This window comes from Dipodomys ordii, unplaced genomic scaffold (genome assembly GCF_000151885.1).
Source record: "Dipodomys ordii isolate 6190 unplaced genomic scaffold, Dord_2.0 Scaffold54, whole genome shotgun sequence".
NCBI lineage: Eukaryota > Metazoa > Chordata > Mammalia > Rodentia > Heteromyidae > Dipodomys > Dipodomys ordii.
In genome coordinates this window covers 5,990,940-6,004,913 of record NW_012267270.1, presented here as the reverse complement: position 1 = coordinate 6,004,913, position 13,974 = coordinate 5,990,940, and the positions used below count along the sequence as shown (strand labels likewise).

Sequence of the window (13,974 nt, the reverse complement as noted above, 5' to 3'; positions counted from 1 at the left end):
TTTTTCTTTTTGCTTATGTGGTGCTGAGGAATCGAACCCAGGGCCTCAGGCATGCAAGGCAAGTGCTCTACCACTGAGCCACCTTCCCAGCCCAGTTATTTATTTTTTTTATTTTGCTAGTTTTGGGGCTTGAACTTGGCCTGGGCGCTGTCTCTAAGCTCTTCAGCTCAAGGCTAGTGCTAGTGAGCCTTGGTACCACTTCTAGTTTTTGAGTGGTTAATTGGAAATGAGTCTCATGGGACTTTCCTGCCTGAGCAGCTTTGAACCGTGATCCTCAGATCTCAGCCTCCTGAGTAGCTAAGATTACAGGCGTGAGCCACCAGTGCCCAGCTTAAATTTTTTAATTTTTATTTTTTTTGGTGCTGGTCCTAGATCTTTAGGCAGTCCCTGAGCTCTTTTGCTCAAGGTTAGCACTCTACCACTTTGGACCATAGTGCTACTTCCAGTTTTCTGGTGATTAATTGGTGATAAGGGTCTCACAGACTTTCTTGTTTGGGCTGGCTTTAAACTAAATCCTCAGATCTCTGTCTCCTGCATAGCTAGGATTACAGGCATTAGCCACCAGTGCCTGGCTTGTTACTGAGCTGCTTTTGTGCGATCCTAGTGCTCTACCACTTGAACCACAGTTCCATGTCTGGTTTTTTGGTAGTTTATTGGAGATAAGAATCTTATGGATAGTGCTCAGGCCCTGTGTTCAGGCCCCACAACTAGCAAAAAAAAAAGAGAGAGAGAGAGAATCTCACAGACTTTCCTACCTGGGCTGGCTTTGAACCTCAATCCTCAGATCCTAGCCTCCCAAGATGCTAAGATTGTAGGCCTGCACTACTGGTGCCAACTTTTTTGTTTTCTTTTTTTTGGCCAGTTGTGTGATCTGAACTCTGGGCCTGGGTGTTGTCCCTGAGCTCATCAGCTCAAGACTGGCACTCTACATTTGAGCCACAGCATCACTTTTGTCATTTTCTGCTTATGTGGTGCTGAGGAATTGAACCCAGGGTCATGCATGCAAGGCAAGCACTCTACCACTGAGCCACCTTCCCACCCCAGTGCCAACTTATTTTTTTAATATTATTATAAAGGTAATGTACAGAGGGGTTATAGTTTATTTTCTAATTTTTAATGGTGCTGGAAATCAAAGCCAAGATCTCACATGAACTAGGCAAATGTATGCTCTACCACTGAGCCACATCTTCTAGTCTCTTGCCTTATTTTGGAGGGGAAGTGTTCTTGCTATCTTGCCCAGCCTAGTCTCAAACCCCTGGGCTCAAGTAATCTAACCTCAGCCTCCTGAGTGTTAAGACTACAGGTGTCCATCACCATATGCAACCAAACCTTCATTTATTTCTTTACTTATTTTGAAACAGCATACATAGCCAAGAGAGAACTCAAACTCATGATCCTCCTGCCTCAGCCTCCTAAGTGCTGGGAATACAGTCTGCATCATTATACCTTTACCTCCTTTTTTTTGGTTGGTCATGGGCCTTGAACTCTGGGCCTGGGTGCTGAGCTCTTCAACTCAAGGCAAGCACTCTACCAGCTGAGCCACCACGCCACTTCTGGTTTTCTGGTGTTAATTGGAGAGGAGTCTCACAGATGTTCTTGCCCAGGCTGGCAGCCTCCTGAGTAGCTAGGATTACAGGTGTGAGCCACTGGTGCCCAGCCTTACCTCCTTATTTTAAAGTGAGGAAATGAAAGGCCAGGAGGAGAGAAACTTTGCTCAGAGTACCCAATAGGGTCGAGCAAGGTGTAAGACACATGCTTCCAGATTTCAAACCTGCTGGCCTGCTCCCGGGGTGCTCAATTCATTGTTGGCAGGGGAGATGGCCAAGCCAGTAACCCTTGGCACTTTTCTCCCTTTTCTAGGTGTTAACTGTCTGGCCTATGATGAAGCCATTATGGCTCAGCAGGACCGAATTCAGCAAGAGGTGAGGGACTGGAAGGGAGTGGGGCTTAGCCAGGGACTGCCTGGTGGGCTGCTCTGTCTGGGCCTGAGGCTTAGTCTGTCTCTACTTTGGAAGCCCGTCCTCTCCAGCGTATGCTAGGCACTGGATGCCTTGGTGGGAAGTCACTGTGCCACTGGTAACTAGCTCAGCAACCCTTTTGTAGGTGTTCTGGCTGGGAGGTCTGGGTCACTCCAGCTCTCTGCCAGATCATGATGGATTCCTGCCTCCTGCAGATCGCTGTGCAGAACCCTCTGGTGTCAGAGCGGCTGGAGCTCTCGGTCCTGTACAAGGAGTATGCCGAGGATGACAACATCTATCAACAGAAGATCAAGGTGGGGCCTGGCTGGAGGAGGTGGGAGGGGCCTGCTAGGATCTGGGGGCTACAGTAGTCATATTTCTTCTTTTTATTTTCTGTTTTTTTTTTGTCAGTTATGGGGCTTGAACTCTGGGCCTGGGCACTGTCCCTCAGCTCTTCAGCTCAAGGCTAGCACTCTACCACTTGAGCCATAGCACCACTTCCAGTTTTCTGCTGGTTTATTGGAGACAAGAGTCTCATGGACTTTTCTGCCCCGGCTGGCTTTGAACGGAGATCCTCAGATCTCAGCCTCCTGAGTAGCTAGGATTACAGGGGAGAGCCACCGGTGCCCAGCTCATAGTTCTTAAAGTGTGTAGGACCTGGGCTCTCACCTGGATTCAAATCAGACTGCTTGCTATTCAGTAGCTGGCTGTGTCCCCTGTGGGCCCTTCGAGCCATGGCATGCTCTTCTGTAAAGTAGGGGCAGGGAAAGCGTTTGTCTGTGGAGTGCCTCTGATTTTGAGGGAGTTAGAGCTCAGATGCAGCCACCCTCTCAGTGCCCAGTAAGAAGCTCACTTGGCTGGCTCCTCTTGGGTGGAGTAGTAGGAGTGCACGAAGTAGCTTCCTAGCCTGCGTGGAGGGCAGGCAGAGGCAGGGGGAGGAAGAAGCTAGGCCATAGGCCTCTGCCAGGTTCTGCTTCACCACCTTCCTCCTGGAGCCACGGGTGGAGGTCGGTTCAAGTGTGATCCAATAGTGAACATCACTCTTCCAGCCCCGAAGTTCAGAGTGCTTAGATCCTTGCACTTAGACAAGTAGCCTTGGGTGGCCAGGCAGGTAACCAAGTGAGTGAAGTTGGCCAGGAGGCAAATAGGGAGGGCACCACAGCTCAGAAGCAGCCACACATGGGAAGGAGTGCCCATGCTGCCTTTCCCTTGTTGCCCGAGAAGCCAAAACTCATGAAATGTTACTTTAGCCATTGGCAGCTAGTTCAAGTTTACAGTGTTGTGTAGGGATGAGGGTGTTGAAAGCCCAGTGGTGGTGTGGCATCTCTAGCACTCTCCACGGCCTGGGCAAAGCTGAAGGCCAGGTGCGGCTGTGTGGGGTCTTGCCTGCTCACATTCCCTGCTCAGGGTGTTTTGGGGGGTTCCCCCAAGGGTCTGTGGGAGATTCAAGGCCCTAGCTTTGGAGCCCACAGAGCAGTTCAGGTACTAGCGTCTGCACTCATCTGGGCAGTGGGCACTGCGGGAGCCTCAGCTGTTTGCTTCTCTCTCCGGTGAGAGGAGTCTCCTGCCTCAGGGAGCGGCCTGGCTAGTGGGGTGCTGCTCCATTCCCACCACTACCCTGCTAAGACTGACAAGGACAGGCTTGAGTCTTTATTTTTTGGTCAGTCATGGGGCTTGAGCTCAGGACCTGGGCACTCACTGTCCCTGAGCTATTTTGCTCAAGGCTAGCACTACCACTTTGAGGCACAGCTCTGCTTCCAGTTTTTCTATTGGTTAACTGGAGATAAGAGTGTCATGATGGACTTTTGCTGCCGGGCTGGCTTTGAACTGCATTCCTCAGATCTGAGCCTTCTGAGTGGCTAGGATTACAGGTGTGAGCCAACAGTACCCAGTAGGTCCTCAGTTCTTCCTGTGAAGCCATTTAGCAAGTGGTCAGATGTCTGGAGCAGGGTGTCTGCCCAATCCCTTGGGCAGCCCATCCATTCGATGTGCCCAGCCCACTTCTGACAGAGGGCAGTGACCCATACAGCCTGGCTGCTGCGCAGAGTGGGCCTCTGGAGAGTGGTAGGATGCATCAGGAGTACGCACAGTGCCCGGCAGCGAGGGCTGTTCCAGACACGCCATGGCACACAGGACCCCCCCCACCCCCCGCCTGCCCGGTGCTCCCAGGTGCTGGAGTGAGGACTAAGCCACCTGAAGTCCACAACGGTGGGGAATCAGAACGTTTGTGCGGTTATGCAGGCCTGTAACACCAGCTTGAAGGAAGCAGAGGCAGGAAGGTTGTGAGTTCAAGGCCAGCCTGAGCTACATGGGAAGACCCTGTCCCCTTACTCTCTCTTCCCCCTCCAAAAATGTTTGCTTGTCAGTGCTGTAGCAAGAGATAAGGAAAAGCATCTTGGGGACAGGAAAGGTTGCAATTTCAAATGTGGTAGTGGGGGAGGCCTGCCTGAGGAGGTGGCATTGAAGTTCTGAACCCAAGATGGGAGGGAGTGGCCGACAGGGCTGTGAGTGCAGAGGGGAGAGGCCCGCGGGGGGTGTGTGCAGGGGACTGGCTCAGAGATGTGAGGAGTGTACACATGTGGGCAGAGACAGGGCTGAGGGAGATGAGTGTCACATGTCCCTTGTAGCATGGAGATGGCCGAGTGGAGGCAGAGAGAAAACAGGCGGGGCGTGGACTGGCAGGAGTGGGAGGAGTTGGCCTAAGTAGCGACAAGTGTGGGTGCCAGATGTGCAGAAGGAGGAGCCAGAGGGATCTGCTGTCTGGCAGGTGTGGGTTAGCGTGGCTGGGCTGAGGGGCAGGTGGCTGCTATGGGGCTGTGGGGCGGTGGAGAGCAGAGCAAGGGCGGAGGTCAGGGTGAGGACTGACTAAGCCTTAGCCCTCTGGTGCTTAAGGTAGCTGCCGGCCTGGGCAGGCTGTGCGGTGCGGCATGGTGTGGGCACTCTGCACACCCACTCAGGTAGGTGGACAGCTGGCTGCAGGCAGGTGGCTTATCCATCTTGAAGGCAGAGAGTGGGGTACCCCGTAGTTGGGGCGTGGTATGACATCAGAGCTGCTGAAAGGCCGACCTGGGGAGGACATGTGTGACCTTGACTGGGGCAGAAGCCTCCCAGAGGAGTTGTGACCTGGCTGGTGCTTATGTGGTGCCCGGTGTGAGGTGGCAGGGAGAGCAGAGGGGCTGCAGAATGGCAGAGCCACTGCCGGGGTGTCTTTGAGCCCCGGGAAGGGATGGGCCAGCTTAATTAAGCAGCAGAGACAGAAGGACTGGCAGGAGAGGTGTGCAGATTCAAGGCTTTTGTCTGAGGGAGGGGCTTGAGGGGTGGTGCCCTGTGTGCCTGCCAGCCAGGCAGTGCCAACAGCCCGAGTGAGGAGGTGTGGGAGATAGAAATCCCACTTGGGTAGGGAGGAAAGTGGACGAGTGGAATGGAGAGGTAGCAGCAGGTGGGCTCAGGGGGGCTGGAAGTAGGAGCTGCTTGGCCTCAGAGGTCTGGGGAAAAGGGTGTGGCTGTGCAGACCTCCGCGGAGCAGAGGTGGAGCCTGCACCCCTGCTCTGACTTGCATGGGTGGAAAGACTCAAAAAACTGAGTTGTTCAAGGGCAGATCATGCAGCCAGTAGCGTGGCGGGGCTGCTTGTGGCTGGTGCTGCACACAGCTAGTGCACACAGAAGTGCACTGCTTCCTGGGGCTACTGTCAGGGGACTCGATTTCAAGGGGTACCCCTCCACCACATCTAGCAGCCTGGAGGTGTGGCCTTTTTTTTGTCAGGGTGATTTCTGGGCCAGCCCTGGTTCTTGCTCTGGTTGCTCTTGATGGGTTGTTGGGGTGCCCCTCTGCAGGACCTCCATAAAAAGTACTCGTACATCCGGAAGACCAGGCCTGATGGGAACTGCTTCTACAGGGCGTTTGGCTTCTCCCACTTGGAGGCACTGCTAGATGACAGCAAGGAGCTGCAGCGGTGAGGAGGGAGGGCTCCCACCCCTGCCTTCACCAGCCAGAGGCTGGACTTCCACTTGACTTGGGGGTGGCTTTGAGGTGGGACAGTGCTGACTGTGAGCCTCCTTTCCTCTCCCTCCACAGGTTCAAGGCTGTGTCTGCCAAGAGCAAAGAGGACCTGGTGTCCCAGGGCTTCACTGAGTTCACAATCGAGGACTTCCACAACACGGTGAGCCCCAGCTCCTGCCTCCCGCTGGCCCGGGGGAGGCCGGGCCCCCCGGTGGGGTTGAGCCCTCCGGCTCCCTCATTTTGCCTTTTGTGCCTCCGTGGGGCAGTTTATGGACCTGATCGAGCAGGTGGAGAAGCAGACCTCAGTAGCTGACCTGCTGGCCTCCTTCAATGACCAGAGCACCTCCGACTACCTTGTGGTCTACCTGCGACTGCTCACCTCCGGCTACCTGCAGCGGGAGAGCAAGTTCTTCGAGCACTTCATCGAGGGCGGGCGGACGGTTAAGGAGTTCTGCCAGCAGGTGCCGCCCTTCCCCTCCTCACCCATTCACTCTTGCCTCAGGGCAGCAAGAGCTGGGGGCAGGTGCATCTGGGTGACAGGGTTTGGGGGTCTGGGAGAGGTGTTGGAAGGGGTCTGACATGCACCTGTGCCGCAGGAGGTGGAGCCCATGTGCAAGGAGAGCGACCACATCCACATCATCGCGCTGGCCCAGGCTCTCAGCGTGTCCATCCAGGTGGAGTACATGGACCGCGGAGAGGGTGGCACCACCAACCCGCATGTCTTTCCCGAAGGCTCGGAGCCCAAGGTCTACCTTCTCTACCGGCCGGGACACTACGACATCCTCTACAAATAGGGCTGGCCTGCCGCCACCCTGCCTGCCTCCCCTCTGCCAGGCGCTAGACATGTACAGAGGTTTTTTGGTTTTTTTTTTTCCTTTTTTTTTGTGGTTGTAAATGGTCATATTTCACTTCCTCCCTCTTCCTGTCACAACCTTCCATGTTTTATTAAAGGGGATGCTGGTGGTGAGTCACGTGTGTGTGTCCCTGCTCTGCTCTCCCCCTCCCCCCTCCTTTTATTGGCTGCTGTGTGTCTGGCTGCCCCCTCCCCCGGGTGGATCCTTCTGCCTTCCTTCCGGCCTCCCAGCTTCTCCACCTGGAGCGGTTTTAGGTTAGGCCTTAGGGGACCCTTTCTGGTTCCTTGAAGTCGTTCTTGCTTGCTTTGTAGACCTCCTCCCTTCCCTCAATAGCTGGCCCAGAGGCTGCCATAGGAATCCAAGTTCCTTGGGGATTTTCCGAGGCGCCCCCCCCCCTCCGTCCTCATTGCCACTCCTAGGCTGCTTGCATCCTGCTGGTCCAGAGGCCTGGACCCCAGCCTCGGCCCTCCACTGAGGATTTGCACTGGGAGTCCAGGGAGAAAAGGGCCTCGGCGATGGGTGGGCTCAGGGGGAGCTAGGCACCCTCACTGGGTGGGGCTGGCCTGGTGTGGGAGGGGCTCCTCCTCCCCCCCTGCATCCCGGCCTGTTTCTGCGCTGCACCTCCCTTTGCTTGGGTTCCAGTGTCTGCATTGCCTGCCTTTTTGCCTTTGCCTTTTCTCCCTTCTCACCCCAGCACCTGCCGGCTCTTACCCCCAGGCTGTGAGCTCCTTGGGGCAGGCCCTCAATAAATACCAAGTGCTGCCACCCTGCCGTGTGGCCTGTGCCTTCACCCGCCTGGCTCAGCCAAGCCAGGCCCATCCCCTGGCCCGGCCCACCTTGGGGTCCCCCCTTAGCCCCAGCACTCCGAGGATGGGGCTGCAACGGTTCTTTATTAGCAGGCTCTGCTGGGCAGGGCTGGGCCGGGCGCGCAGAAGGTAAGCACGGAGAGGGTGGTCAGCTGCAAAAATGGCTGACTCCGGACACCTCAGAGCTGGGAGCAAGGCCCGTCAGGCCCAGGCGAGTCTGAGGGTAGAACAGAGGGGTCAAAGAGAGCCCAGGGTGTGGAGGCCCCCCAGGGCCCCTCCCTGGCTCCCCACCTCCTGCATTGAGGGACGGGAGGGCAGAGCAGTGTTAGAGGACCAGGTTAGTGTCGGGTGGCACCGGGCCAGGCCCTGCTTACCAGTCCCGGTCTGGTGGCTGCAGGAGCCTCAGGCTGGAAGGCAGAGGACAGTGAGCCGCCCGCCCCAAGGGGGAGGGGAGGAAAGGGGGCAGGGCACCTACCCGGCGGGAAGTAGTGCGGCAGCCGCTGCCGGTAGATGCTCTCGTCCTTGTCGAGGAACACGCAGATGACCAGCCGCTCCACCTGCACCGGGGCAGCTCAGCTGGGCCCGAGTCTCCCCCCCACCGCCTGCCCCTTCTCTGGAGGGTGAGCCCAAGAGGACCCCCCGGGCCTGTGCTCCCTCCCCGGCCGCTCCGCCGGGCGCCGGGTCCCACCTTGTCCTTGTGCTGCTCCAGCCAGGCCCGCAGCGTGGTCAGCACCACCTCCGCGGCCGCCTCATTGGGGTACCCTGGGGGCGAGGCAGGGCGCGTGAGCCCCGGGCTGGACCCTCCAGCTCCCGCCATTTCCCCGCGTCGGGGGTCCCCATTGCCCAACCGGGTCCCTCCGCATTTCCAGACCCCACTTACCAAACACCCCAGTGGAGATGCACGGGAACGCCTGGGGAGAGGGGGCGGGGCGTGGTCAGGGCCCGCCCTGAGCCACGCCCCGCCGCCCTGAGCCACGCCCCCGCCATGCCGCGCCCGCCACGCCCCTCACCGCCGAGCGCAGCCGGTGCTCCAGCAGCAGGTCCAGGCTGTTCAGGTAGCAGCTGCGGAGCTCGGCCGCCTGGCTGTCGCTGGGCTCTCCGTGGACGATGGGGCCCACCGTGTGGATGACGTCTGCGGGGACCACGGGTCAGGACGGCAGGGGCTCCGCGCGCCCCTTGGCTCCTTGGCTTTCGCCCGCCGTCCTGGCCGGGGATTGGGCAGAAGGCCGCCTTCTCCCCAGGAGGACAGGCGAGAGGGGCGGAGGCGCGGTCCGCCGGTGCCCGCCCGCCGCCGGGATGGGTGGGGCCCGAAGCGACCCCGACAGCGGCAGCCTCCCCCGCTTGCCTCCGGCCTCCGACGTTCCCCAGCCCGGCCGCTCAGATTGGGCGCCCTCGCCCGCGCCCGGGCCGCAGGACTCACACTTGGCCGGCAGCCGGTAGCCGCAGGTGATCTTGGCCTGGCCGGTCTCGCAGCTCTGCAGGGTCCGGCACTCGTCGGTGAGCAGGGGTCCGGCGGCCCGATGAATGCAGCCGTCCACTGCGGGGGACGGAGAAGTGAGCCGGGGGCGCCCCGGGTGCGGAGGCGTCAGGCCCGCGGCCCCGCTTCACCGAGGCCCAGGCCCGCGGGCGCGACACTTCCCAGCCCGGCGGGAAGCGGCGCGGGGCGGCCGGCAGAGGGCGCGCCAGGCCCGCCGCGCCCCGCTCCTCCCGGCGGCTCCCGGAGGCTCGCCCCGCATCTGCACCTAATCGCCGCTCCCTCCGGGGCCATTTCACAGATGAGGACACCGAGGCCACCTCGTGGCAATCGACCGATGAGCCGCGGCGAGGGTGGGGCGCCCGGCGGCGCAGGTGTCCCGGCGGGGGCCGGCGCGCGCGCACCCCGCGTTAACGAGGGCCAGCCGCCTCGTTAGCTCGCACATCCGTTTAATTGGCGCCAGGCGGGGGCTCGTGGATCCCAGGGCGGCACCAGGCCCCGGCGAACCACCCTGGGGACCCCGGCCCAGATAAACAACTTGAGGAGACTCTGCCGCCGCCAAACGGGCCGAGGGCAGATCCTGTTTTCCTGAATGTCAAGACCTTTCCCCCCTTGCGTGCCAGGCGTCTCGCCTGCAAAACGGGGACAGGGACATGACCACCTCGGAAGGCTGATGGCGCCCGCGTGTGTGCCAGGCCTTCCTGCCCTCGCGGCGGCTAGTTTAAGGAAGGACCTACAGCTGGGCTCCAGACTCACGCCTGTAATCCTGAATGGGAGGCTGAGATCTCAGCATGGAGGTTCAAAGCCAGCTGGGGCAGCAAAGTCTGCGAGACTCTTCAATGAACCACCAAAAAGCCGTAGGGCTGTGGCTCAAGTGGTTGAGTGCTAGCCTTGAACAGAAAGAGCTTAAGGCCAGCACCCAGACCCTGAGGTCAAGCCCCACGACTGACTCAAAAAGGAAAGAAAGGAAGAAAAAAGGAAGAATGCCCATTTTAGAGCAGCACAGCCAAGGCCGTTTCTCCCACAACGGCGACCTGCTGCACAGCTGTTGACATCAGCCAGGCTGGTGTCTATTTTTTTCTGGTACATTCTCTTAGGTCCTGTGGGGCCCAATTAAACCTAGCTTTGTGACTTCACCCAGGAGCCGGCACCAGGTGATTTCCCAGAGAGACCTGGGTAGGGGTAGGCAGATGGAGAGGTTAGCGGAACCCTGGGAGTGGCTTGGGGTCCTTGCAGACCGCCCTCCCCCCCACTTCTGAGACAGGGCTGGAGCCAGTGGCTGGCCCAGAATTCACACTCTGACCCCTAGTACATCTGTTCTGAGTGGGGTGCCTTTGGTGACCCCGCACGGTGTGCAACAGCAGGGGTATGGGAGCTAGGCCACCTGAGTTCAAATCCCAGCTCTGCCAGCCGGAGCTGTGGGACTTTGTATGTCACTCAACCTCTCTGGGCCCACCTCCTGGGGTTAACAGAACTGAGTCCGCTCGTGTGTGTGTGTGTGTGTGTGTGTGTGTGAATTCCAGGCCTTACACTCAATCTACATCCTCAGTCCTTTTGCTTTTTAGTTTATTGTTCAGATAGGGTCTTGGTGCTAGCTTTGCCTTGGCTGGTCATAACAACATGATCCAGCTGGGCGCCGGTGGCTCACGCCTATAATCCTAGCTATTCAGAAGGCTGAGATCTGAGGATCATGATTTAAACCCAGCCTGGGCAGGAAAGGCAGTGAGACTCTTATCTCCAATAAAACACTAGAAGACCAGAAGTGGCGCTGTGGCTCAAGCAGTAGAGCACTCGCCTAGAGCTGAAGAGCTCAGGGACAGCGCCCAAGCCGAGAGTTCAAGCCCCACAACCAACAACAACAACAACAAAGAGTCTCATGGATGTTCCTTGCCCAGACTGGCTTTGAACTGTGATCCTCAGACCTCAGCCTCCTGAATAGCTAGGATTGCAGGCATGAGCCACCACCAGGGTAGGTTTTAAGACGATGTGTCACTGTGAATCCACCCTGGCCTTGAACTCTCAATCTTCCTGCCTCAGTCTGTCCTCACCCCCAGTCAGCAGAAAACCTGGGATGGCTCCTGTCATCTGTCTAGCAGGCCTGGAATGCCCCTCTTCAGTGGCCCACAGAAGCTCTGGACTCTGCCAGACTCCACTTTGAATCCTCCCCTGAGCACTAAGTACTGACTGGGTCCCTTAGGAGGGACTGCCGTTCCCTGCTAGCATGAGAAACTGAAGCCTGAAGTCGGTGGCTCACACCTGTAGTCCCAGCTATTCAGGAGGTTGAGATCTGAGGATTGTGGTTCATGCCCAGCCCAGGCAGGAAAATCTGTGGGACTCATTTCTAGTTAACTACCAAAAAGCCAGGAGTGGAGCTGTGACTCAAGCAGTTGAGATCTAGCTTTGAGCACAAAAGCCCTGGTACAAAAAAAAAACACAGGGGCTGGGAAGGTGGCTCAGTGGTAGAGCGCTTGCCTTGCATGCATGAGGCCCTGGGTTCGATTCCTCAGCACCACATAAGCAAAAGAGAAAAAAGCTGAAGTGGCGCTGTGGCTCAAGTGATAGAGCCCTAGCCTTGAGCTGAAGAGCTGAGGGACAGCGCCCAGGCCCAGAGTTCAGGCCCCATGACCGGACCCAAAAACACAAACAAACAAAAATAAAAACAAAGTAAGGCAAGGAGAGAGAAAGGGCCTAGGTCATAGATGAGCTACTCTGAACTTAGGGTCTCCCTTTCCCCTAAGACCCCAAAGAGCCTTCACCCCCACCCCCACCTCCACGCCTCTTCATCCAGATCCTTCTGGAAGGTTTCTCTCCACCTGTTGTCTCAGCCCCTCAGCCCCTCCTTCCTAGCAGCCTGGCTCCTGTCTGCAGCAGCACAGGGCCTGCCCCCCCCCCGCCCCCACCACACCCCTCCCGCACCCCCAGCTCTCCTGTCACTATGTGCTTCCCGGCCTCCGGCCCCCCAACTCCCTCTCAAGCCCTCTAGGCCTCAGCCCTGGCCCCTAAGCAGCGCTGACCCTCTTCTTGATTCTTAGCTCCACCTGCCCCCCTGTGGACAGAGCTCCCCCACATCTCACTGGGCCACGGTGGCCCCCAAGCCCTTCTCAGCCCAATGTGTCCGCCAACGGTGGGAAGGAAGAAGGCGGGGAGTCCTGGGGTACAGGGGAAGCGGGTGCCGGGCAGCCGGCTCCCATGGAGGCCACCCACCACGCGGGGCACCGAGGCCGTGGGCGACTATTTAGGGAGCTGTAATATTCATGAAGGGAAGATTAGCTATTTAAATTTATTCGGCAATAAATGCATCGCAGTGGGGGAGCATTCCTCATGCTAAACAAACAAGCAAGCAGGGCTAATTAATTATTTACAGGAACACGGAGCCCCGGAGCCCCGACATCCGGGCTGGCCCTCCGCTCCCCCAACACCCCTGCACCCGCCTCCTGTGAACCTGACCCCTTCTGGGATTTCTCTCTCTGGAAATTCTGAGGGTGCACTCAACCTCTCGGCCCGCCCGGAGCCCCATCTCGAGAGAATTGTGGGCCGCGCTGGCCGGCTGGGAGGAGGCCAGCGGGATGGGAGAACGGAAGGCAAGGACAGGACCCCGCCTGTCCCCCTGCTGCACACGGGCCGGCGCAGCCCAAGACCTGAGCCGCCAACTCCACATAGGACGAAAGTCAAGACAAAGGCTCAGAGAGGTAGAGCTGCTTTCTTGGAGTCACAAAGAGGGGGGGCTCTAAGGCCCTGTCCTTGCCCTGGGCTTCAAGAGGCCACCAGGGCAGGGAGGCACCTGGGCCCCCGGCCCTGACTGAACCAATATCAGGCCACCTCCTCCCTCCCCTCGCAGCGCCCCACAGCCTCTGCAGTGAGCGCAGCCAGCGGGACCAAGGCTCCAGCTTCCAGTGCTGGCCGCCGGGGAGGCCAGGCTGAAGCAGGCGGCCAGAGCCGTGTCCATCCCCAGGATGATCTGCTCCACCCCAGCTCCAGCTCCAGGTCACCTCCTCCCCTTGGTGCCTCAGTTTCCTCAGCTGTCCCTCTTCACCTGTCCATCATATGGTCACTTTGTTTTCACAGATGGGGAGATGGGAGACAGGTTCAGACAACAGGCCAAAAAAAATTCATTTTTAGGGCTGGATGTGGTCGCTCACACCTATAATCCCAGCTACTCAGGAAGTAGAAATTGGGAAGATGGACATTTGAGGCCAGTGAAAACCCCCATCTCAATCAAGCTGGGCACGGCGGGTCATGCGGTGATCCCAGCTATACAGGAGGCTGTATATTGGAGGATCATGGTCAGAGGCCCACCCTGGGCAAAAAAAAAAAAAAAAGTGTGATTACCTGAAAAAGAATGAAAACAAGAATACATTTTTTTTAAGTGGAAAAAGGACTGTTGGTATGGTTTATGCAATAGAGCAGCTAGCTTCCTAGACTGCATAAGGAAAAGATTCCTTTGCAAACCCTTCCTGCTTGCAAGCCTCCTTGCCCATTGGGACAGGATGCAGTTCAGGGTGGTGGCGGCTGCGGTTCTGAGCCCTGAGCAGGCAGGGAACGGGAACGGGCCGGAGGAGCTGGAGGCTGAGGGGAGGTGGAGGCCCAGGCAGGAGGCTGGGGAGCCCTGTGGTTCCAGCTCCTCATACACTCTGCTTACCCACCTGGACCCCGGCTGGCAGCAGCCTCCAGCCCCACCACACCCACCTGCTGCCCAAGCAACTCAAATGCTACGTGCCAGGGCTGCGGGGGGGGGGGGCAGGCCCCATTGCCAGATGGGGAAACTGAGTCCTCAAGAGGATACCAACTGTTGGGCTGGGAAGGTGGCTCAGTGGTAGAGCACTTGCTTTGCATGCATGAGGCCCTGGGTTCAATTCCTCAGCACCACATAAGCAGAAAAAGC

General features: G+C 58.1%; 2 protein-coding genes across 3 annotated transcripts in view; one reads left to right on the top strand and one right to left on the bottom strand.

Annotated features, from left to right (window-relative positions):
- The window catches only part of Otub1 (OTU deubiquitinase, ubiquitin aldehyde binding 1), a 9,146-nt gene extending 2,217 nt beyond the window's left edge, over nt 1–6,929 (top strand). Inside the window, exons 2-7 of the mRNA XM_013021088.1 lie at nt 1,861–1,922; nt 2,174–2,272; nt 5,793–5,911; nt 6,034–6,118; nt 6,225–6,419; nt 6,555–6,929. Coding sequence (XP_012876542.1) covers nt 1,861–1,922; nt 2,174–2,272; nt 5,793–5,911; nt 6,034–6,118; nt 6,225–6,419; nt 6,555–6,752 — 758 coding nt within the window. The 3' untranslated portion in view covers nt 6,753–6,929. The remainder of the gene's footprint in view (nt 1–1,860; nt 1,923–2,173; nt 2,273–5,792; nt 5,912–6,033; nt 6,119–6,224; nt 6,420–6,554) is intronic.
- Nucleotides 6,930–7,683: 754 nt separating this feature from the next.
- Macrod1 (MACRO domain containing 1) overlaps nt 7,684–13,974 on the bottom strand; it is a 139,330-nt gene continuing 133,039 nt past the window's right edge. Inside the window, exons 5-11 of one of the 2 annotated variants that reach the window (XM_013020939.1) lie at nt 9,039–9,155; nt 8,629–8,750; nt 8,499–8,529; nt 8,307–8,380; nt 8,094–8,175; nt 7,993–8,025; nt 7,684–7,835 (exon numbers count right to left, since the gene is read on the bottom strand). In XM_013020939.1, coding sequence (XP_012876393.1) covers nt 8,021–8,025; nt 8,094–8,175; nt 8,307–8,380; nt 8,499–8,529; nt 8,629–8,750; nt 9,039–9,155 — 431 coding nt within the window. In that variant the 3' untranslated portion in view covers nt 7,684–7,835; nt 7,993–8,020. The remainder of the gene's footprint in view (nt 7,836–7,992; nt 8,026–8,093; nt 8,176–8,306; nt 8,381–8,498; nt 8,530–8,628; nt 8,751–9,038; nt 9,156–13,974) is intronic. The other variant, XM_013020938.1, reaches the window with a different exon arrangement.